The sequence below is a fragment of the Calliopsis andreniformis genome, unplaced genomic scaffold, assembly GCF_051401765.1.
Source record: "Calliopsis andreniformis isolate RMS-2024a unplaced genomic scaffold, iyCalAndr_principal scaffold0022, whole genome shotgun sequence".
In the NCBI taxonomy this organism is placed as follows: domain Eukaryota; kingdom Metazoa; phylum Arthropoda; class Insecta; order Hymenoptera; family Andrenidae; genus Calliopsis; species Calliopsis andreniformis.
In genome coordinates, this window is record NW_027480432.1 from 7,128,592 (window position 1) to 7,151,247 (window position 22,656).

The following is a 22,656-nucleotide window of genomic DNA, read 5'->3' on the forward strand; positions in this document are numbered from 1 at the left end:
AAGCGTCAAAATTCACAAAAATTGGAAATATTTGTATCCTGCACAAAAAATGCATAAATGCATTTGCACTAGACTATTGACCACAACAAGCATACCTACAAATTTGTCAGGCCTGCATCTCAATGCTAACAAGTTCTGCACCAAGTTATGGACGTTTAAACTCGCCAATCTAACGTGACTTCTTAAACATAAAATGATCGTTTCTATGCGGAAAACATCCTGAAAAAAATATTTGAAATGAAACATTCAAATTCTACCTAACGGTTTTGTCTCGGTGGAATTATTGAAGAAATAGCTTCTCGAACCTAACGGTTTGACGGCTTCCACGATTTTACGGAAAAAAAACTCGTCTCAGGACCCGTTATTGGTGGGTTTCACGTTTTAGAGAGTGGTCGTGTGCGCTGGTCAGTCTGAGCGTACACAGAGTCTGAACAGAATCAGTGAGTCGATTGCATAATTACAATGTGATAAGTAAGGTAAATGTCCCAATACCTGAACGCTTAAGATGTCAAATGTCCCAGTAAGTAGAGAACCTAAAACCGTATGTCCCGATACTTTAATTAGGAGGTCCCAGAAACTGAGGATGCTATTTTATAACACTAATTTTTATTTTTAATCACGTTAGCTAATACAGTAGAATTTAAGCCTAAAATTGGATAAAATCGACATTAATGTTTAGCTATTGGGACATGGTCAGCTACTGGGCCATTCACCTTAATAGCCAATTCTTGTTTTGTCTCGCGGAGAACTCGAACGTATTTGCCATCTACCTGTTCCATTTGTGAACATAAATGCAGCCTCGCTGAAGGTCGAGGTTGGCTAGAACCGGCTTCATGAATGGCTGCAGGAAGAGGAAGAACACAGCACGTGGACAAGTATTCGCAACAAAATTCTAAATTGCTTTGATTTAGCAAGAAACAAATGAGGATTGAGACTGAAATATATTACAATTTTTTCCTCGGTTTTTGCTCGAATATTTTACTAAAATAGGATTTTGTTTTCTGTTATTGGAAGAATTCTAGTTTTGCTTGAGTAGTCATTTCTTCTTGTGGAGTTAGAATGTGAACAAAAATTAATATGCAACATTTTTTTTTAATATGGAGTTGCTTGATAACAGATAAGAGTCATCTAGTTGTTATTCAAAAAGATTAAAAAGAAAAATAGAAATGCAGTTTATTTTTAGAAATATACTTTCTTTTCTGTTCTACTAATATTTTACATATCGATTTTTCTAGCAAATTCTCTAATCAGTATTTTTTACATCTACATATATTTGAAGACTCTGTCACAAGGTTTACACAAATTTCGATTTCATTCCCCTTAAAATCTGTTTCTTACCTTTTTTATTCATTTTTACAGTGAATTAATAGAAATACAGAAACAACTAAACTAACTGAAATGATAATCACAATTACAAGTACAATGACTGTAGTTTATAAATCATCCTTAATTCAATTTTAACAAACTGTTCTATCAGACAAAAACTGAAATCTAGAACTTGAATAATAAGAATAACTAAATGTAACTAAAAATACTTGAAACTAAAAATAAAAATGAAAAATTGGAACGTTCTTCATCATACGAAAATAAAAAGATACAATTTAAAAATCTTCGAGCTAGAATTGAGTTCAAATTGTCTATGGTGAGAAAATGGAAAGTTCAATCAACCGAAACAAAAATCCCGCGAGGTCAAGAGAGTCCAGAACCATCCTCACAATTCAGGGACCCAAGATCCAGAGGTTCAGTCCTGGCCCCGTTACAATTGCCGCCTGTATCCAGGAAATCTTGGCATCCCATCAAATTGGCTGACACCAATTCGCCCGGTTAAGGGATTCGTCTTCATTGGCTTGGAAGTACCGTTGTAAAAGAATTGCATAATGGAGCTTGCGTTTCTTGTTCTCTAGCGGGTCGCGTCGCGTTACCACCTTAACTGAACTTCTTGTCAAGAAGTCGCTGGCAACATTGACCAATGACCATCGTCTGCCGGCCAGATTCTGGGGCCACGAGGAGTACCGTAAGAATATTCACGTATGGGCAGGACAGAGGGGGTAGTCGCGGCTCGGTCAACGCTCCTGCCCTCTCCGGTTAATGTATATAAGGCAAGAGGTTCGAACTATGCTCACGGCAGATCACCAGCAGACATGATCGGGAAAATTGTTTTGGTCCTTTCGACTCTGGCGGTGGCCAGGGCTCAGGTGCCCAGTCTGGGCTTCTGTCCTGACTACGTGCCCATGGCGGAGTTTGACATGGCCAAGGTGAGTGCATGGTCCGAGGTCTAGTAGAGCTTCAGTGGCACAGTGGGCCACTTTCTTTCATTCGTTGAACTTCGAATACTTGAAGGTTTTATTATTTGGTTTTGAGTAGACAGTAATAGTAAGAAAGTAGAACGTCGATTAAGAATTGAACAAGGAAGTAATGAGACATTGCTGAAGAATGTAAAGCTACCGAAAAGAAGCTTCAAGTTTTAGTCTAAATTTGAGGTCCTATTATATGCCAAGTATAATATAAGAAAATTGAATGTAGAGTAATCGATAGTCTGATGAATTAAGTAGAGTTTCTTTGAGATTTTGAGACCGGTTACAAATTGGAAATAGAGTAGATATTTGGATGAATGGATAGGGTTTCTCGAGACTTTGAGACCATAGTTGGTCCACAGTATATATGGTTTGGTGAAGCATCAATTAACTATTGGTTTCATTTTTATTTCAGTTCATTGGTGTCTGGTATGAAGCAGAAAGGTACTTCCAGCTCACGGAAGTGGTGTCGCGATGTGTTATGGCTAACTACACTCTGGGCCCTGATGGCAAGTTCCGTGTCAGCAATGAAGTTACGAATAGATTGTGAGTATATTACCAATTCGATAAGAACTCGAATATAAGTATGTATTTTAAGTCACCTAATTCCAGAATTAGTTAATTCCTAAGACAAAGATTTCATTTTTAACAAATTTCCTCGTGATTGAATACCTACATAAATCCTTTACTACAATAATGACACAACTTAAAATATTATTCTTGAATTATTAGTGTAGAAAAAATGGTCCTTGCCTTGGCTGACAATATTATCTGCTTTTCTAAAAAATCATGAATTTTTAATTATGTCACTATTGCAGCAAATACCACATAAAAATAATTAATAATTATGAAGAGACTAAAGATTCTTTAGTTCCTCCTTTGCTCCAATATTTGAAACATAATTTTTATCGCAAGTACAAACGTTGTTACAAAGGAATAAAATAATAACTAATTTAGCTAGCTACGTAGCTTCCAAGAGAAGTGTTTATTCATAATATAGAATAATGTGTAACTTGAAATCTTTGTAATATCTAGCACTGGCATCAAGAGGGTAGTAGAGGGTGAGATCAGGAAACCTGCTTCGAAAGCGGAAGAAGGGAAACTGACGGTGAAGTACACGATACCACTGTCACCAGAGTCTAAGTACTCGGTACTCGAGACGGATTACGACACCTACGCAGTGTTATGGAGCTGCTCTGGTATTGGACCATTCCACACGCAGAACGCTTGGATCATGACAAGAGAAAGAGTGGCACCCAATCCAGTCATGCAAAAGGTAATTTTATTACATTAGCTGTATCAATTTACGGTACCCCCTCGCTATAAGCTTGTGATGCACTGAGGGTGAACTTAGAACGAGCTTAGAACGAACTTAGAACTTAGACCAAATTTTTTAGATCAGCGTTATCTTGAGAGAAATGGAAACTAGAATGCATGATAGTAAACCTATTTCTAAATTGTGGGAAATTCAGCAACGAGTTTATAATAAAGGAATATCCAGAATATTGTTTAACAAAAAACTCATATTTTAGAATTGTTCTTTTAGGTTCTTTCATTAAGCAGAAATTAAGAACATACAATTTGATCTTTGAAGAAGATTTTCCTATTTTTCATTAAAAGCTTGTTATGGCTAACAAGTTACGAGCTTACAATGAATACAGCATCAATACAGTATGTATTCATTGTAGCCTCATATGTCCTACTAATAACAAGCTTCTGCCACATGAGATACAAGTTTCTGAAGTGAACTAATGATAATTCACTTTTATCTTGAGAAAAGTGAAACTGAAGAGTAGTCGCAGAACAAGTTAGAAATCCAAGAGATGGCAATGAACAAGCAAAATATTCACAGCAAAAATATTCTCTACATCTTATACATGGAATACTGCTGTTATTTAACAGTAGTGCCTAAACTAACTTCAACCCAACATAGTCCATGAATTTTATTTATGCACCTTTATGAATTTTTCCTGCTCCCATTTTATAACATACAAAATTCAACTTCTTTGGATTCAGACTAGGCCTTTAACATCAAAGTCGACCTCTTAACCTAAACAATGTTTTCTTGAACAGGCCTACGCCGTCCTGGACAGGTACAAGATTTCCAAGACGTTCTTCGTGAAGACAGACCAGGAAGACTGTGCTCTTCTGGACAAGCCACTGCCAGCGCAGCCAGCTGCAGAGGGACCACAGCCAGCCGAGTCCCAAAACGAGAATGCAGGGAAAGTTAGATTTGCTATACCAGACGCTCCACAAATAATTGTCGAACTGAACAAGGAGAAAGAAGAGAAGAATGCAATTCCAGCAATGGCTGACAAGCCGAAAAAGAAGCCAGTGAATACTGTTCCAGAGCTGATTATGGAGGCAGCCGATGCCATGAAAGAGGATATGCTGATGGATAGCAGTGAAGTAGTCAGCGAGTCGAAGAAGAACGAGGCTAAGGAAGAAGAAAGTTTTGAAAAGGGACAAGAAATGAAGACTGCCTGAGAATGATGCTTTAGAGATAAGTTGTCATTTCGTTCGAGAGTGTACGTGTAGATGGTATACGATTAGTTTAGGAGTCTCAGGCTCGCAGCGGTTTTCGTTCAAGCCAGTCTCGCCTGAGCATCGCGTTCATTGTTCATTATTCCTTCGAAAATGATCACTGTCATGGTTCGTGGAGGGATTCGGGATTAATTGTTTTTTTATAATGTACAAATGTAAAAAAAAAAAGAATCGAATAAATTGTTACAGAAAATTTTGCTATGAAATTTTGGTGCATTTATTGTTTCCTGTCTCTGAAGTTACTGTTGGGTATGAATTGATGTTGGTATGAGGTGAATGTTCAAAAAAGCTAATAAAGAACTACAATAAGTGAATAGTAGCGATATCGTAGCTAACAATTCGTGTTAGTATTATATGATATTAAAGTATCCATCAGATTAATTAATGATAATTAACGTGAGATATAAAATTTGATATTAGCTGTACTTGTATTGATTTTACATATATTCTGATCACTGCTATTGGTATTATAAAATAAACGAGGACTATTAGCTGCATTACAGAATATCAATGAATAATTAAATTTAATGTAACAGAATAATATTTATTAGATAAGTTTCTTACTTAGAATTTCTAAATTCTTCCTCTTTTTTTAAATGTTACAAATACCATATTCATAATTCCATAACATTTAATGTTTCATAAAAAGTCTGAAAACTATACTAAAAAAATAGGTACCATTGAAACTTCACTAAAATAAAATTTTATGAGAAGCACAAGTGGTTGAATAGAAATAATATAAATTAATTAAAGAAATTTATTCATAGACAGACAAAAATCTCACTCATTTCTAAATTATTCTTTACTTATTATTCTATCCAACTTTCAAGCTTAAATGATATTCAACACACGTGTAACTAATGCAACAAACAGGAAGAAAGAAATTGTTAAAATACACTCGGCCTTTATACTCAATCCAAGATCATTGAAAACTTAAGAAGCTCCATGGACGAAGCTTTATGGAAAAAGAGCTGTATGGAAGAAACTCTACGAAAACTATGAAAACTCTATGAAACCTTGATTAAAACTGAATCAAATCTCAATTAAATCTGACTCAGATCTCAATTAAATCTGAATCAAAACTCGATCAAAACTGACTTAAAACTAAATTAAAATTCCACGAAAACAACAAAACCACCACTACACATCGTTCGAATACATGTGCAATACAAACCCAAGTATTCCTCACTGAAAACAGCAATTATATATCGTCCTAAATACCAAAGTCCAACAAACTAGAGCAACAGTGTCCGAAACCAATTACACATATACCCCAGTACTGTTCCAACCAGACATTCGGTTAATAGCCTATTAATTGATTGTAAAACTGAATTGCAGGGTCTGGGTTTCTTGAACTTTGAACGTACCGTTAGCGACCCACTAACTGACAGAAATTTTTCGAACGCATCCAGTCAGCCTTTAAGCGTCCGTCTACCTGCGTAAGTGGAAGGCCTAAGGAAGGCCAGTCTCTGGCGAACAGCTCGTCGTGTGAGAAGTGTAACAGTCAACCCTGACCGATTCCACGAACTCCCAAGTTTCGGTGTGTACGATTGTCAATACGGTACGTGTCCACAGCAATTGATTCGATTCATGACTTTCATCGCTTTCGTTTGACCCGGTCAAAGTTTATAGGATCGCTTGTCACGCTGCATACGTGATGAAGCGGTCTTCGTGATCAAGGACTCGTTCTACCAAAGGCCATTGTCCATAAAGTGTTACACCACGAGCTGTGTACCATTTGCTTCGTTTCTATTGTCTTTGATAACGGGGGAAACGGGTACTAGAAAATAATTTCGAATTTTATATTAATATTAATATTTAGTCTAATTTTAGGGTGAAATGAGATTTCTTTAGTTTTAATGGGGACAATTTTTGAGTTAATTAATAAAGTGTCTTATATTGTATTTTCTGTTAATGGTAGACATAAATGTTTTTTATTTTCAAGATATTGAGTAGAAAGATGCAATAATGGGTCAATTGGAAATTAGTGGAATAATAATCAATAAATACTAATAACAATACTAAATGAAATAATAATTCAAATTTTTATTTTTAGCATTGTGATTTGTAGAGTACGTTCAATTATAATTTTTTATTATCATTATTTACTAGCTGTTACATCACTATGCATCGTAAGCAATACATTAAAGAAATTAATTTTTAATGGAACATGGCTTTTTCTGCTTTTCTCTTCTATGAAAATAAATACGGCATATCTTCGAAGTAAGATAAATAATGTGATTACTTCCTATTAATTTTAATATATAAAATCTTTTCTATTTTTTTAAATTTTTTATAATGATCTGATTTTACCACTTCAGCTGATAATTCAACTAATAATTCAAATCAAGTATTATCGATGTATCTGTGATATTTAATTACTAATCAAATGAAATATCTAAACTATCTCGAAGAAAAAGATGCATAAAAACATACGTGAAGCGCACATAAATATTTCTCTTGCACGCGTTATTATATAAAGGATTCAAGAACAAGAGATAATGCTAATTAAACTGGTTGCTATTCAACTTTTTCACTATCAAAATGGGCCATCGGCGATCAGTGAAATGTGGATTATTGAATTAACTGTTCTACCTTTTAGTAGTATTAGGTATCCATGCAATAATAAAGTTATTAGTATAGTACAAGAAATGTTCATAAAAAAACCATTAGCATTGCATGTAATACCTATTAAAACCAGTTGCAATTTTCTATATATACTGAAGTATAGAAATAGCGGTGACTATGGTAGTAACACTGTCATAATTGCATTGCTTTGAAGCCTGGAAGGTAACTGTTCTTTTGAAACGTGATTCGATTCAAACACTGGTCACAATTTTACTACAGCGAATATTCACAACGAAGCGCAAAATATTTATCTACGTACTCTTCTTTGAAAACTAATTACAAATATTTGAGAGTATAATGAACCTAATTTTTTATTGTACCACTCATACATTATGTTGCAAATTCCACGTATGATGGGTATTTAAGAGACCAGATTTCCTATTTGAAATTCTAAAATACTTTAAAATACAAAATTTTCCTATTTGAAATACTGAAATACTGTAAAATACTCAATTTTCCTAATTAAAAGATTAAAATACTTTAAAGTAATAAATTTTCCTATTTGAAATACTGAAATACTTTAAAATACTAAATTTTCCTATTTTAAATACCGAAATACTGTAAAATACTCAATTTTCCTAATTAAAAGATTAAAATACTTTAAAGTAATAAATTTTCCTATTTGAAATACTGAAATACTTTAAAATACTAAATTTTCCGATTTAAAATATTAAATTCTCCTATTTAAAATACTGAAATACTGCAAAATACTAAATTGCTCTATTTTAAATACTGAAATACTTTAAAATACTACATTTTCCTAGTTAAAATACGAAAATACTCTATAAACACTAAATTATGTCTATTTTATGTCACTAACATTTCCTACTCTGTTTGCAGATAAGAACATGTTACGACTGTGTTTAATTCTTGTCATCGCAGGCGTGACAATGGCACAAGTGCCATTTTTAGGCACTTGCCCCAACATGGAAACAATGCCAAGCTTCGACATAAAAAGGGTAAGTAGAATAAAAGCACCTTTCAGTCCAGTATGTATATCTCGCAGGTAGCAATATGCAAAATTAAAAACTGGAATTAATTCCTCGCGTTTTCCTGTGTTATTGACTTACTTATGAGGCAATGTAGTCAACGCTTAGAAAGTTGCCCTCAATGGGACACTGATATACATATGCACGCCCGACATAATGATATGTAAAAGCATTCAAGTTCGAAGGAAGTTCATTCGAGACTTTCCTTCGAGCCGTGCTACATTTTTCTGATAACTTCCTCGTATTATTATCTAAATAAACGGGCATGTACGTTTAACCTGCTTTCCAGTATGTGGGGAAATGGTACGAAGTGGAGAGGTACTTCGCAGTTTTCGAATTCGGTGGAAAGTGCGTGACTGCGAATTACAGCCAAGGAGAAAACGGAGCGGTCAAAATCTTGAACAAACAAATATCTGCTCTGTGAGTATAACTCAATCTCCTTTTTCTATGAATGCAGCAAGCGTTATGCAATTAGCAAATTGTATGACTTGACAGACTTTACAAGGTGTTTCATAAAGACGATAAGGGGGCCGAACTGGATGTGAAGGTTCGAGGCAAGGCTTGCCGATATTCGGCGTTAAGCAGCTGCGCCCCCAGGGTTTGTTACCCATCTTAAGGGATGGGTGACCAGTGAAAAAAAAACCTTGTTACCCATCTTAAGGGATGGGTGACCAGTGGAAAAAAAAACCTGTCCGCAAGGACATGGGGAATTCTTAACGAATTTACCTTCCTGAAAATGGAAGAAGTACAGAGGCCGGAGAAGGGTGGTTTACACCCTATCTCAGCACTGTAATGATCTCAAACTGAGCTACGAATTCTGGAGATTGGAAGTCTTCAAGGGCACTAAGCAGGAAAAGGGAGAGGGGTGCTTAGAGTAAAATCACGCGAGAGGGAGGGAGGTAAAGGGTGAAGGTGGTGGTTTATCGACATCGTGGGGTGAAGGGGACTTAGATTTGCTATTCGTCAAAGGGAGGGGGGGAGCTTTCGACGTCTCTGGGCATAAAGGGAGGAGGGAGGGTAGATTTCGGGACAAGAGACGCGTCAAAAACACTGGACGGAACTGATATTGTCAATAGTTCGATCGAAAGACTGAAAGTCATCTCTCGATGAGACAATTTCGGTGAAATTCAGTTGGCTCGACAACGGAAGGGTGAGGGGAAGATTAGTCAGGGGGGGAAGGTACCAGGATAGCTGGTCCTAGGTCCGCGAGGGGATGAAGTTTGCTGTAGTTTAGGAAGACTTCCGATCGAGGATAGATTCGTAGCGGTTCGACGAAAGTCGAGTTCGATTCCTTCGCAGGAATCGGTTGCGTCTGAGAAGTTCGGTTGGCCCAACGTCTTACACCACTCTTAGCTACGAACAGGGAGGAACCATGGCACGAACTTCGATGAGGGCGTACCCCCAGCTGAAGGCACACCCTGCACAGGCTCGGGCCAGTAAAGCAGGGGTGATCTGGAGGCTGGGGAACGAGGGTAGGAACGGGTTATCGCCACCTCGAAGTCGGACGTACCAAGTCTGATAGTGGCCTGGGAGTCACACCGGTGACCACTCCCCCCGTTAGAACTGGCGCAATAATCGCATAAAACTTCTATAGATGATAGACATTTTTTTGAAACTCAATTTTTGAGTTCAAAATAATGGAAAAAATTCCTAAATTTATATCTACATATTTTCAATATCGATTAATTCCTTTAGTTACAGAATAGATATTTTATATTTTATAAAATATGTCAGAATGTAACACGCCTATAGAATCACAACAGCTGCATGTCGCTTACATCAGCTGACTGCTGAGTCTGTCCTGATTCTAATAAAAACTCATTTATTTTAATCTTTAATTACCTAAAATGATATCTCAAAAATATGCTATCCAAAGATGCTATCCAAAATAGATTATAAAATTAGTGTGACAGTTAAAGACTTACTTTGCATACGTGGAAATTTTCAAATTTCATTTTATCTTGCAAACTTTCATTAAAACCTTCTGTTGTTTATTCAGTACTGGAGTTTCTTCGAGTATCGAAGGCATTGGAAGATTAGTTGGTAGAATGGACGACCCTAAATTAGTCGTCACATTCCCATCCCTACCTCTTCCCCTGGATGCACCTTATTGGATTCTAGACACTGACTACAAATCCTACGCCGTGGTTTGGAGTTGCTCAAACTTTGGCGTATTCAGGTAATCAGAATATTTCATAATACATAAAGTACACATTATAAATAAATAAATATATCTCAAAGCCATTGTAATGTGTATCATACAACAAAGCTGAAAATTTGTAAGAATCAGATTATTAAACAGCAATATAATTAAAATATATTTTAAAACACATAAAACAATCTTTGTAACATTTCTATTGTGTCAAGAATAATAGATATTATGTTGTGTTTTAGTGTACGAAATGCCTGGATCTTAACAAGAGAACCAAAGCCACCAGTTTCTGTTTTGGAGAAAGCGTACCAAGTAATAGACAAGAATAACATAAGCAGAGCGTACTTTATTCGTACAGATCAGAAAAATTGTCCAGAAGGAAATTAAGCGAAATTGTACAGTGTTGCAACATGCTCCTTAAGAAAAAATGCAGCATGTTTCATTGTAAAATAAGGTGACAGTGTTTTTTAGGACACTATTATTTAAAAATCGTTAATTGTAGCGAATGTTCACTTTGACTTGTGATCTTATAGTTATTGTTCTCATCAAGATTGTATAAAGGTTTATTTATTTTCCATATTTAATGATCCTAATTGCAATTTTGTAATTTATTTTATTGTATATCGATGAAATCAACAGAAAGTACCCCAGTGCGCTTAATTTCCTTGCCGTCTTATAAATATTCAACTTTTGAGATTCTGTACGTCAATTATATAATATTTCCTTTCGATAAACTTAGATTTCTTTACAAATTAATTTTCATGTTAACTAATTTTCTATTTAGCTTTAGAAAATGAGAAGTATTATTGCTTTTATTTTGGTATTATACATAAGAAATCGTAAGTTAACTATATTATGTTCCCTTACATTTTTGTATTTATTGTATTTATTTATTTATTTATTATACGTATAATATAATGGACTGAAGAGTAATAAAGTATGTGATAACAATAAACTAATAATTAAAATTTGTGAATAATATTAATTCTCTCTTATTAAAAATACGCGGGATGTAAAAAAATTCAATGCGAAAATTCTAAGAAAGTGAAATAAGTATTTTTTGATAATAAATTATGTCTCAGAGAAAATTATACTTTCTGCTAGAATTTAAGTATTGTAAAACATAAATCCCCTGAAGATAGGCAAACCATTTAACGTTCGTGTGCACTCGGTTATCAAATTCAGTACTCAAGAGATAGTACAAAATCAAATTATTAAATGAACAGTTCAGTGATTCTAAGCAATCTAAGCTCTGGGTGTTCAATTTTTGTCATATTTTAGATCACAACATAACATGACTAGTTCCTGACACAACATTAATTTATCGACTAGTTAAAATTACGAAATTAATTCAACAGAACACGGAAAATACTTTTTACAACTTCAATATAACAAGAAAATTGCACTCAAAATAAGAATATTAATTACAAAAAGAAAAACCAGATTTACAGTATTATAATAATTCAGGATATAACAAAAATATAACAAAAATATAACAATATAACAAAATTTACCTTAAATAATGTCTATCTGAAAGCAATTAATCACAATTAATTAATATAAAATTCGTCATATATGAAAAAATACATAATAATGCATATACAACATTTTAACACAAAAAAGAACATTGTTAATAACACAAGAATACAAAATTCTTTTTCAATTCGAGTGCAAAAAGTATACATATACATGTACATAAAGCAGCCACATGGCGCGCTAAAACAGCAGCTACATAGAGCGCCAAAATAGCAGCTACAAAGAGCGCTAAAACAGCAGCTACATAGAGCGCTAAAATAGCAGCTACATAGAGCGCTAAAACTGCAGCTCTATAGGGCGCTAAAAATATGTAAATATAAGAAAAAACAAATTATTAAAATTCCAGTGTTCATTTCTGGGCTTCATTCAATTAATCACACTAAGTAAGACCGTGTAATCCATGTCGCGACACTAATTGATATCAAAGAATTATTCAGAATAACAAATTAAATTTAAAAAAACGCGAAAAGTTCATTTCGACACACTAATTTGAATTGACAATATTAATCAAATTAATCATATTACTGCATTCAATCCACAAAAGATTAATCACACAATTAATGCAAAAAAAGGAGACTAAAGCAAATAGCAAATTAATTTAAAGCAAACTTATCTTAAAATACAATCACTTTAACATAATCGCGATTTAATTTTCACGCAACACTAATCCAGACCGTGACTATTTTCTCGCAACTCTACTTTAAACCACGATTTGCCCAACATCACTGGTTTGGTCTTTGGGCCAGCATCTGGCTGGCCAAATTAAACTACTACTACTTACTGCTACTACTAACTACAAGGCTAAAGCGAGCATAGTGACAAAGTAGTAACAGGAATGACTCCCCATCCAAGGATGGAAAGCCATTAGTAGTTTCCCACTCTTGCAGGGACTCTTCAGCTTCTTTCTTCGGGTAGTCTACCCAGCTGAAACTTAACTCTAGGCTCGAGATTCCCCATCACATTGAGAACGAACTAATTCTCAAGCTAGGGTAAAGCACGAGAACATGACCAGCAATTGCGAGGAAGTCTAGGACTCCCAGGAAATTTCTGTTCGTGAACACGTACCTAATCTCAGGCACAACGTTCGACCTATCCTTCCGACCGCGGCCCAGCGACCCTAGTGCAATGTCGCTGAATTTGAAGAGCCAAGAGCAAAACTGAGGCAATGACATGCTCCATCGCGCCAGCTTCACCTTGTCCATCCAAATGGATTACCCCAGAAACAAGTCATCACGCGAGAACACGCCTACCCGATCAAAGAGACTGTGATGACCTGCCCCAGCCCTACCTACTTACATCTAACATTCACACCAGAAGATAAACTACCTACCTATCTATTTGACCCCCCTCTCCTGTGTTTAAAAAATAGTAAAAAGACAATCACACAAACTGCCCACGACCCCCCACCCCCGACTCTTTCACTCCACGGTTCTCACACATGACACCCGGGTGCAAGGGCCTAGACTAGGGAGGACGTCCCGGGACGCCTCCGTCACCCGAGTTTGGCACACAACAATCACACTCTAAAGTACGTACCATTTTCCTGAAATCGACTGGCAAAGGCTAGCGACCATTGCGTACGAGTGTAAATTTAGATAAATAGCAAGAAATGATTCAGTATCCTGTAAGGATTTGCTGTTTGTATGCTATAGTGATTGGACTATAATACACACTTTGTGTAATTATTATCACTTTATACGTGCACATATTCTGTGAAATATATACTATGTTAGCATGAGTAGGGATGGAATATGTACACATGAATGCTAGTTTGGAGAAGAATCGACGCAATTCCACAGCCTAACCACATACACACACACGAGTGGAAAATACGTCGGGCACGATACACTAACACAGTGCCAGTCGCTGAGAAACATCATTAAGATCTTATGAACTAGATCATCGTGCCCCATTGCCTTTACCCACTCAAGTAGCACTTGGGCACGTGAGTGGATCGAAGGCAATGAGTACGGAATTGGTACCTGAAAATCCTCAGCTAAAAAAGGTGGTTAGTACATATAAAGAATCTAGTCGTCTAATTTCTCTTTTCACTTTTAATTGAAATGACTCTAATGTATGCAAACTTTATTGACAAAGAAATGATATAGAAATTTTTATATATTTTAGCAAAACATGACTTCAATCTTACTGACTTTACCATACCAAGGACTCTACTTTTAATGCTATTTGTTTAAAAAACAAGAATGTACTCTACATTGCAAGTGAACACTCTGCATTAGAAATTTTAGAATTTTAAATTAATCTCGGGCGATTTTGTCGTCAAAGTATAGTGTCTAAATAAAAGAAAAATGCTATTCATGCTCATTACTTGACAACAAAATCTACTCGTCGCGAAATGCCTTCTTGTACATAAAATAAAATATGATTTCTTTTGAAACGATTGAACTTTAATAAAAAGAATGATATTCTAATAATTCCTTATAAAATTTAAATGATTCATCATTATTATAGTATTATCTATATTGTACATATATATATATAATAATATTCCATTATATTATTACATCAAAATCATATACCTCCACATTTCTATTATATTTTCAATCACATGACTCTACTAGCAGTCATCCTGACATATTTTTAATCAAATACAAAATTCTTTACTGAGAAACGCGGCGTACAAGAAGACCCTAACCTGAGCTAATAAAACATATTACACAGAGAAAAATATTACTACTCACGAGTATAAATCTGTACTCGTGGTCACTACGCTCGCAAAACAAGAAAAAAATACAACCAGTCACCCGTGTCGCTTCAGACCTTTGCGTCCTACTACATGATTGAGTGACTGGAGGAAGCAAAAACATGCGTTACCTTAACACCCACGGGATGAAGACAGCTCGACGAATTACCCAGGGGGTGTCTGCTGGGCCTGAAACAAAAGAAACAGAATATTAGAATATTAGAAAATCATTTTTGAAAATCTTGAATTACTATAAATTAATAAATCTCCAAATGTTAAACTTCCTATCTGAATCTTTAACTTTTATTTAAAGCCTCAGTAAAATAAAATAATACTTACATTATTCTTCACGTTCCGGCGCCTGAACTCGTCAGCACTCGAACTCCATTACAATTACTCTGAACCAAAACAAAAATATTGCGCAGCAATTTCCTTCCTTTTCGTCCTTTTCTCATTTCCAACACAAAATCTGTAACACAAAAAAGACACAAATTTAAAATATATGCATGTATTTAGAATTTAGACTCTAGATAAACACTACACGCCAATGTGTGAACTAGCATGAACCACAGAACAAAGTATGAAACACTACATAACAAAAAAGCTAGCGAACAATGTAGAAAACAGATTAAAATTGTTTCAAAATATCCAATAAATTCTTAACACAGAATGATTGAAGAATATGTTAATGAAGTAATAGAACAATTTAACACTGAAAAGCAAGCGACGACAGTAGTAATAAATAGGAGTAACGATTTAAATGTATACACTTACACTAATATTCGCTAGGCAACCAACACGTCCTATCTTTCCGACATCCAGCAAACAAGTGACGACCTTTTGTCCATGACAACTAGCTACAGCGAGATCCATAGTACGCTAGGGGTGCCAGTCACTGCTGTAAATTATTATTTGTTTTGAAAATTCCGAAAGTCACTGACCGCAGTGTTTTGAGTGTTTACGATCCGCAAGTTTCCCGAGACGCCAGGTATCAACAAGGTAATAAAACCATAGAACCTATTCAAAAACAGTAAACTAGTTCATAGCTCATGCTCAAATAGTATAATATAGCTCATGCTTTATTTCACAATTCACTTTATCGATATTCTTCATATTTTAAAAATTCGCCCGTCTATTGTTCGACTTTAAAAATCTGCGATTTCCATTGTTCAAGAGCACGAATAAAATATTTCACGATACTCGTGGATATTTTGAAAGATACGTATGATTTTATTACTCAATAACGTGAAAGGGATGTATGTATATCAGAACACACAAAAATCGTATAAATTTAGCAATAATACCATAGAAAATAGTAAATAACTGACCTTTGCGATGAACTCGTCACATCGGCGTCTTTCCTTCTGGGAGAGAAATGCGCGCGCAGCTTCGAGAATCGTAAGGATCTCGATCAATTTGTGTGGTCGATCATCCACCTATAACGTAAAATACAGAAATTCGATAAAAATTAGAAAAATGTATGATAGGCTACCTATATTTCGTCCTAAATATTAGGGAAATATAATAACAACCTCAAACGCATGTTAAATTAATGAATTCTATTAATTTTTGCAAAAATGTCTTTCAAACGTTTCCGCCATTTTGCTACACGCTCTCCTCCCCCCTCCCCAGGGACTTCTATCAACCTCTTTATTCTCCCCACAATGCCCACATAAAGCATGAAGAAAAATATGAAGATATTTAATAAAATAGACGATATATTAACTAAACTTTACTGCAAGATATATTCAAATACTAATATGACTCGAAATTTATTAAATCTATATAAACTAACTAAAATAAAAGACAATATTATCGGAAATATATTGGTAGGTGATCGTACGATCGAGCGTCGAAGAGTCGAAATTTTTCAAGCAAGTATTATACGTTAAAGTTATGGAATTTATGGAAAATTTTTCGATAAATGAATGCTACTATACATAAATTAAGAGCACATACCCTTAGAAATAGTTGACAGTCGCCAGAAATCGGATTAAACACGTTTGATAACAGGAGCGATATAAACGTCTTACTAGCAGCGCGTCCCAAGACGGAATGGCGGCGCGCGCAGTTCGAAATACAAATATGGCTGCCGGAATTGAGTACTGGCGGGAGAGGGTAATCATTCAAATGTAAAAACGGTATTATAGCTCTCTATGCATTTATTTGACGGTAATCTGAACTCTATAAATTTGAAAAATAGAATGTATTTATGCTTGTAATTATTAGTTAATGCAATATTAAGCGTTTGTCGTCCGAGGGTTAATAACAATCGCAAACAGTGACTGATGCAAGTTATTAACATTTATAATTGTTAGTTATAGAAATATTAAGAAGTTTTCAAGAGTTGCGAGATTAATCGAACGATAAATAATATACGAAAAGTTAATAATTTCGACATTTGTTAACTAAGAAGACACAAATGCACACTGTGTGTGATTGTTATTAACAACATGTGTGCTAGAAATTGTTGCTCGGGTGAGTATTTTATGAAAAATATCAATTTCTCGCCAAATATTGTTTGTTAGATCGGTCTCGAAATTCTAATCAACCAAAGAACTTCTCTGATTGGTTTCTCATCTTCCTCGAGACAGTATAAATACCCCTGCAGGAGCACGAGTGTCTCACTCGCCGCGGGTCCTCCGAAGGGTGAGGATCTGCCTGGGGACCTAGGGGGACTCCTGGGCCCTGGACCTTGGACCTTGGACCACCTTGGACCACCTTGGACCACCTTGGACCCTTGGACATCACTGACCACTGGGCAGTGATCAGTTGGCAGATGAACAGTGGTCAGTTGGCAGATGACCAGTGGTCATCTTGGACAAGTGATGAGTTTTTGCTCAAATTTTGAATTTATTTCTACTGTTTTTTTTTTTTTTTTTTTTTTTTTTTTTTTTTTTTTTTTTATGTACCCCTGCCCCCTACCGAGTGAAGTGTTGTGCTTTATCTATATATTACTGTTAAATTTTGGATTCAATGGAATCCAGTTACTATTTCTGCTTCTTATAATTGTCTTTCAATCATCTCTTTGGCTTACTAGTCATGAGTTGGAATTTTTAAATTTCTGTAAAGGGAAATCGATGGAACCTTGATTCCATCTGTCTCCCTGCGGGTCTCCAGTACAGCAACCTCCTCGTGGTGAGACCTGGGGCGGCTCTGTCCGTGCTAATGGCTGTGTATTTTGTACTAGATCTAAAGATAGGCTTAGTGTTGTAACTTGCTTCTTTTGTTGGTGGTCTATCATTTCTTGTTAGTTTTTGGGGAAGCACCCTTAATTATTGGTGTATTTCTCTTGATACTTTTGGGATTCTTCGATGGTTTTCTCTTTACTTTTTATCTGAAGATCGCTGATCGCATCCGTATCTGAATTGCATCCGTCGAGGGATATCAGTGCTTCCTTTTTAGAAGATTTTTTTAATATGTTTTTAAAGGGAGATCTGTGGAATATTGATTTCATCTGTTTCTCTGTGTACCTGCTCTCGTAGTAACTTCCTTGTGGTAAAACCTCCGACCAGATATCGGTGATGAAAGGTTTATCCCAAACGCGCGTTTACATAGTGCTACCGCTGTTAAACTAGAGGTCTACTATGTCCCTGATTGCGAAAGTCATCAGTAATTCTAAAGATGTCGCATTCAGTTCAAGACGACTCTGTGACCTTGTGAATTTCACGTTCGACCTTCAGCCATGAATCATCAATGTGAGTTTAAGTTTAATAGTCATGATACGTAAATTGTGAAGCTTATTTGATGTAGTAATTCTTAATAACTTGTACTTATTGTCTAGTGTAGAATTTGTAATAAGTGCTTAACGTGTATGTACAAGTCACAATAAAACTCAATTTTATTTTAACTTATATGTAACTTAGCAAGTATTACAAGTAATAATTATTCATTTGAGTATTTCGTTCTCCACAAATCATACATTTTTTAAGTCCTATATACAAAGTGCACTTAAAGAGCGTTTAATGCAAAAAACAAATAATACATTTGGAATACAAATTTACGTATAATTTTTATACTTACATGTAGCCTTTGAAATTTATTTATTCATTTTTAGTGATCGTCCAAAAATGAAAGAATGAAATAGTAGCTAAAGTATAAATAATCAATACCACTGAGCTAATTTCATACAAGTTTTTTTTTTACTAATAAAGGATTACGCATCATTTCTCTATTATTCTATATTGTCGTAATACGATCTATAAGTAGGATGCCACTTATGAATATGCACTGTTGGTTGCCTATTCTCCCATCTTCCTTGGCTCGACGAAATTTGCAACACGAGTGGTCTACGATTTTGTGTCCTATATGGCTTAACATCAATATCCAACTTAGGCAGCCGCGAAGGATTTTGTCCTACAAAATTACATACTTCATTTTATACAGCTACTTCATTTAATATATCTTAGATTCTATCTTAGGTCTGAACTCAATTTCTACTAATCTACATCCACAGAATCTAAGAAAAATGAATTCAAAATTCATTTACCATTATTATGGTTCAATGGATTGATGTTGGTCCATATTGGCTGTCTATTATGACTCGGTTCCGGAAATCGGATAGTCGTTCCTTGAGAATGACCAGTGGTTCCTATAGAGATAGAAGGTTGGACAGAAGCAGCAGAAGATGAAGCAGCAGATGTTGCGTGCCCATTTTGGACACTGCTGGACGAGGAAGTAGCAGCGCTGCTAAAATCGATTCCTTGGATGTTTACATTTCCATGATTGGGGTGATGCTGGTTGACAGAGCTAGCCTGAGATAAAGAGCCAGAGATTCCTGTTGATCCCGCAGCGAAGGACACTGACTGACTTTGCGAAAGGCCTCTGAAGAGAAATATTTAGGAGCATCGTTTTTTAGTGTAAAATTTCAGCGTTCACACACACTCTGACTGTACAAATTGAATGCATGTTTTAATAGGCACAGCCAAAAATTCGAACGTAATTAGAAAGTTTCGATCCTTTTGTACTTTGCTTATTATTATTATTTTATATTTTTCATTTTATTGCACACTGTGTGCATTCTGCAATTTTTCACAAATTTAAAATTCCCATGGATGCATAAAAATTCAGTCTACTTATTAATTCAGAATATTTGTAAACTCTTACTAAAAAGATATACGAAAATGGAACACTTATTTGCATTATAAATTTTGAATAAATCTTCTACATTCACTATCCTTACGCTCTGCCTAGTAGCAACTTACGGGTAGTTGAAGCTGTTGCTTTCAGAGTAGCTAATAGCTTGTGGTCCTGTCTGAAAGCCTAAAGAGTGTGCATTGTTTCCAGTGTTCACGTTGATATTTGCTGTAATTGGGATTGTCAACAGCCTCCCAACCTTCTCATCAGGCTCCCTAATGACTTGCTCTGGTATAAGTTCGGGCGGAGTGTTCCATCGTCGTTCTTCTTCTGCTGTCAGAAAAATGCGATGGTCTGCAGAATAACAGTTTCTTACAAAACTTCCAGAACTAAAAATCTTTTTTTATCAATACCTAAATTCCTTAGAATTCATTTTCATCTTAAATATATATGTACAAGAAACTACAAGACTACTACTTGTAGTAGTGTTGTCCATCACTTGTGTCCATCGTTACATTATTCTGCTTTCTAATATAATTGCACATAATTAAGAAGGCAAAAAGTACCAAAAAATTTTGTGATGAAAGTAAATGAGATTTCGAGGTTTATGTATTTTTCACTCAGTTCAAATTTCTATGAATTCTACAATATTTAGGAATATTATTAATGTACACTATCGAAACACATTCGCTAGTTTTTCAGGCGTTAACTATTTTAAATAAAATCTTCACTGATTATTACACAAATATTTTTTCTTCATAGATCACTCAAATTATTGACGAAATTAAATTAAGACACACCACACGATATGTATTTTGAATCCAAGAATCTATAGATTTTACCTGCCCACGCGACTGACAACACGAAACACAATGGTATAACACAAAGACTGCTTCTGGCCATGTCCAAGACCGTTCTGAGTTTTGCACGACTCCTCTTCGCCCTTTTTCAAGAAGTATGGACGACCTTAAAATCCTTATTGATATTCAACGTGAGTTCATCCACGTAATACTTTCTAACGTGCAGAGTCACAATCACGCGGTGACTCGTACGCACAGAAAAAATGTGCTTTTTGGCGATGGACAGTCAATTTAGCACGACACAATTTTATGAACAGAAATATTTATTTACTCGTGAATAATTAGAACACTAATGTTATATTTTTTGTTACTTTATTTATTTTATTCTTTGTCCAAACCTTCTTTTAGGTAGTTAATGTAGCATTGTCTAATAATGGTCTGAAATTCTTTATTTATATTATTACAGTAAAATTCCTTGCAAGTAATAAATAAGAAGATACATTCTCAGAAGATACAGTTACAAGATGCCATAGCGTGCAATTATTGTAGAATTTTAGTAATAATAATTGTGATGTAAGTGTAGCAGAATTTTATTAACATTTAAGAGATTCTATAAAACATTTTAACAATAATAACATTGCATCCCCATGACAAATCTGTTAGAAATAGAAAACCTAAAATTCCTAAAAAAGTGAAAAATGGTTGACCCTGACTACTTTGTTATACTATGAGTATTGACTTAATTATTAAATACATTATGAGTCATAGAAGTTGAAAATTTAATTCAGCCAAAAGATCTATTATTTAGAATTACCTATAATCAATGATAGATCCATAGGTACACATAGACACTCTGTATAATTAAATAAAAATTGAAAACTTTCCTGACTTGCGACAGTTTTCTGGCAAAAGTGCCATATCAGTTACACTATCTTTCCATCAAAAATAAAAATACTGTCATTCTAAAACCTACACTCTTAATTTTCTCCAACATGATAGTATTCTTCTCTTTTAAGTATCCACAACTCCCATAATGGAACCAAACACACCATCATCCTCATTTTCTGACGTCTTAGAATGATTCTTCGCCTCAGTGGAATTTTTTTCGTCCGTTTGATAAACTGCTTGGGCGGTACTTTCAGTGGTATCGTTTCCATGGCCTCCAGATTGTTCGTTATTTTCCATTGAATGCTGGAAATGGGGTTTCGCGAGCTCTTCCGGTGCGCCAGTATTTCCCAGTTTTTCAGGACTCCACGTCAACCCTTGTGCCTCGCTGGCCCCCTCTGCCATTTCGTTCCCCTCGTTTTCATTCAACGACGCGTTGGCCTGTGCATCATCGTTTTTCGGCGGCCCTTGCGTTTCCTTCTTTTCATCCACTTTCTCTCTATCAACGTTACTCGCAGGCGTAAACAGAGCGGCGTTGTCGCCATTTATCGTTGCAGAAACGCTTTGTGCCAGGTCGTCCTTTGTGTTTCCACCCGTCTCTCTTTCTTTATTGTCCGTAATATCGCTTTCCTCCTGGTTCGTTGTTTCATCCTTCACCATTTGCGGTTGCTCATTGTTGTCCACGACAATTACTTTATTGTCGCAAGGAGCATTACTCGCTGTTTGGGAATTCCATTTCTGGTTTTACGCCGAGATTATTTTAGACTTTAGACATTTAATTGGCAAGTGGAATAAGTCCTTTCGCGTGAGAAAAGGGAACGTTGAAGCGGGAAGATTCGTTGAAATGAAATTTCGTGTAATAAAACGTTTAAGAGCTACTTGATTCTACATAGTTTTTTTAATCCAAGGAATTTTTGATATTATCTCTCTATTGAGGTCTTTGGTAAAAAACGGTTCACAACAAATGTTAAATAATGTGTAGATAATCATTATTTATAAGAATATAATTTGTGCAATATTGTAGGAAAAAATTCAATATTTTAATAAT

The 22,656-nt window shown here is 35.3% G+C and overlaps 3 protein-coding genes across 3 annotated transcripts; 2 read left to right on the forward strand and 1 right to left on the reverse strand.

The window, feature by feature from the left end:
• The first annotated feature begins 2,028 nt into the window (after positions 1-2,028).
• On the forward strand, positions 2,029-5,038 carry LOC143186967 (apolipoprotein D-like). The gene is made up of 4 exons (XM_076390862.1): positions 2,029-2,255; positions 2,710-2,840; positions 3,330-3,570; positions 4,368-5,038. The coding sequence occupies exons 1-4, from the start codon at positions 2,031-2,033 to the stop codon at positions 4,779-4,781; spliced, it is 1,011 nt and encodes a 336-aa protein (XP_076246977.1). The 5' UTR covers positions 2,029-2,030; the 3' UTR covers positions 4,782-5,038.
• Positions 5,039-6,341: 1,303 nt separating this feature from the next.
• On the forward strand, positions 6,342-11,120 carry LOC143187015 (apolipoprotein D-like). Its single transcript, XM_076390931.1, has 5 exons — positions 6,342-6,399; positions 8,307-8,425; positions 8,745-8,875; positions 10,455-10,634; positions 10,850-11,120. Exons 2-5 carry the CDS (start codon positions 8,315-8,317, stop codon positions 10,992-10,994), a joined length of 567 nt encoding a protein of 188 aa, XP_076247046.1. The 5' UTR covers positions 6,342-6,399; positions 8,307-8,314; the 3' UTR covers positions 10,995-11,120.
• A 7,843-nt stretch (positions 11,121-18,963) lies between these two features.
• Positions 18,964-20,826, reverse strand: LOC143187162 (uncharacterized). The gene is given in 4 exon segments (XM_076391199.1): positions 18,964-19,203; positions 19,337-19,669; positions 20,032-20,277; positions 20,766-20,826. Coding segments are annotated over 4 exon segments (822 nt in total). The 3' UTR covers positions 18,964-19,021.
• Between the last annotated feature and the right edge of the window lie 1,830 nt (positions 20,827-22,656).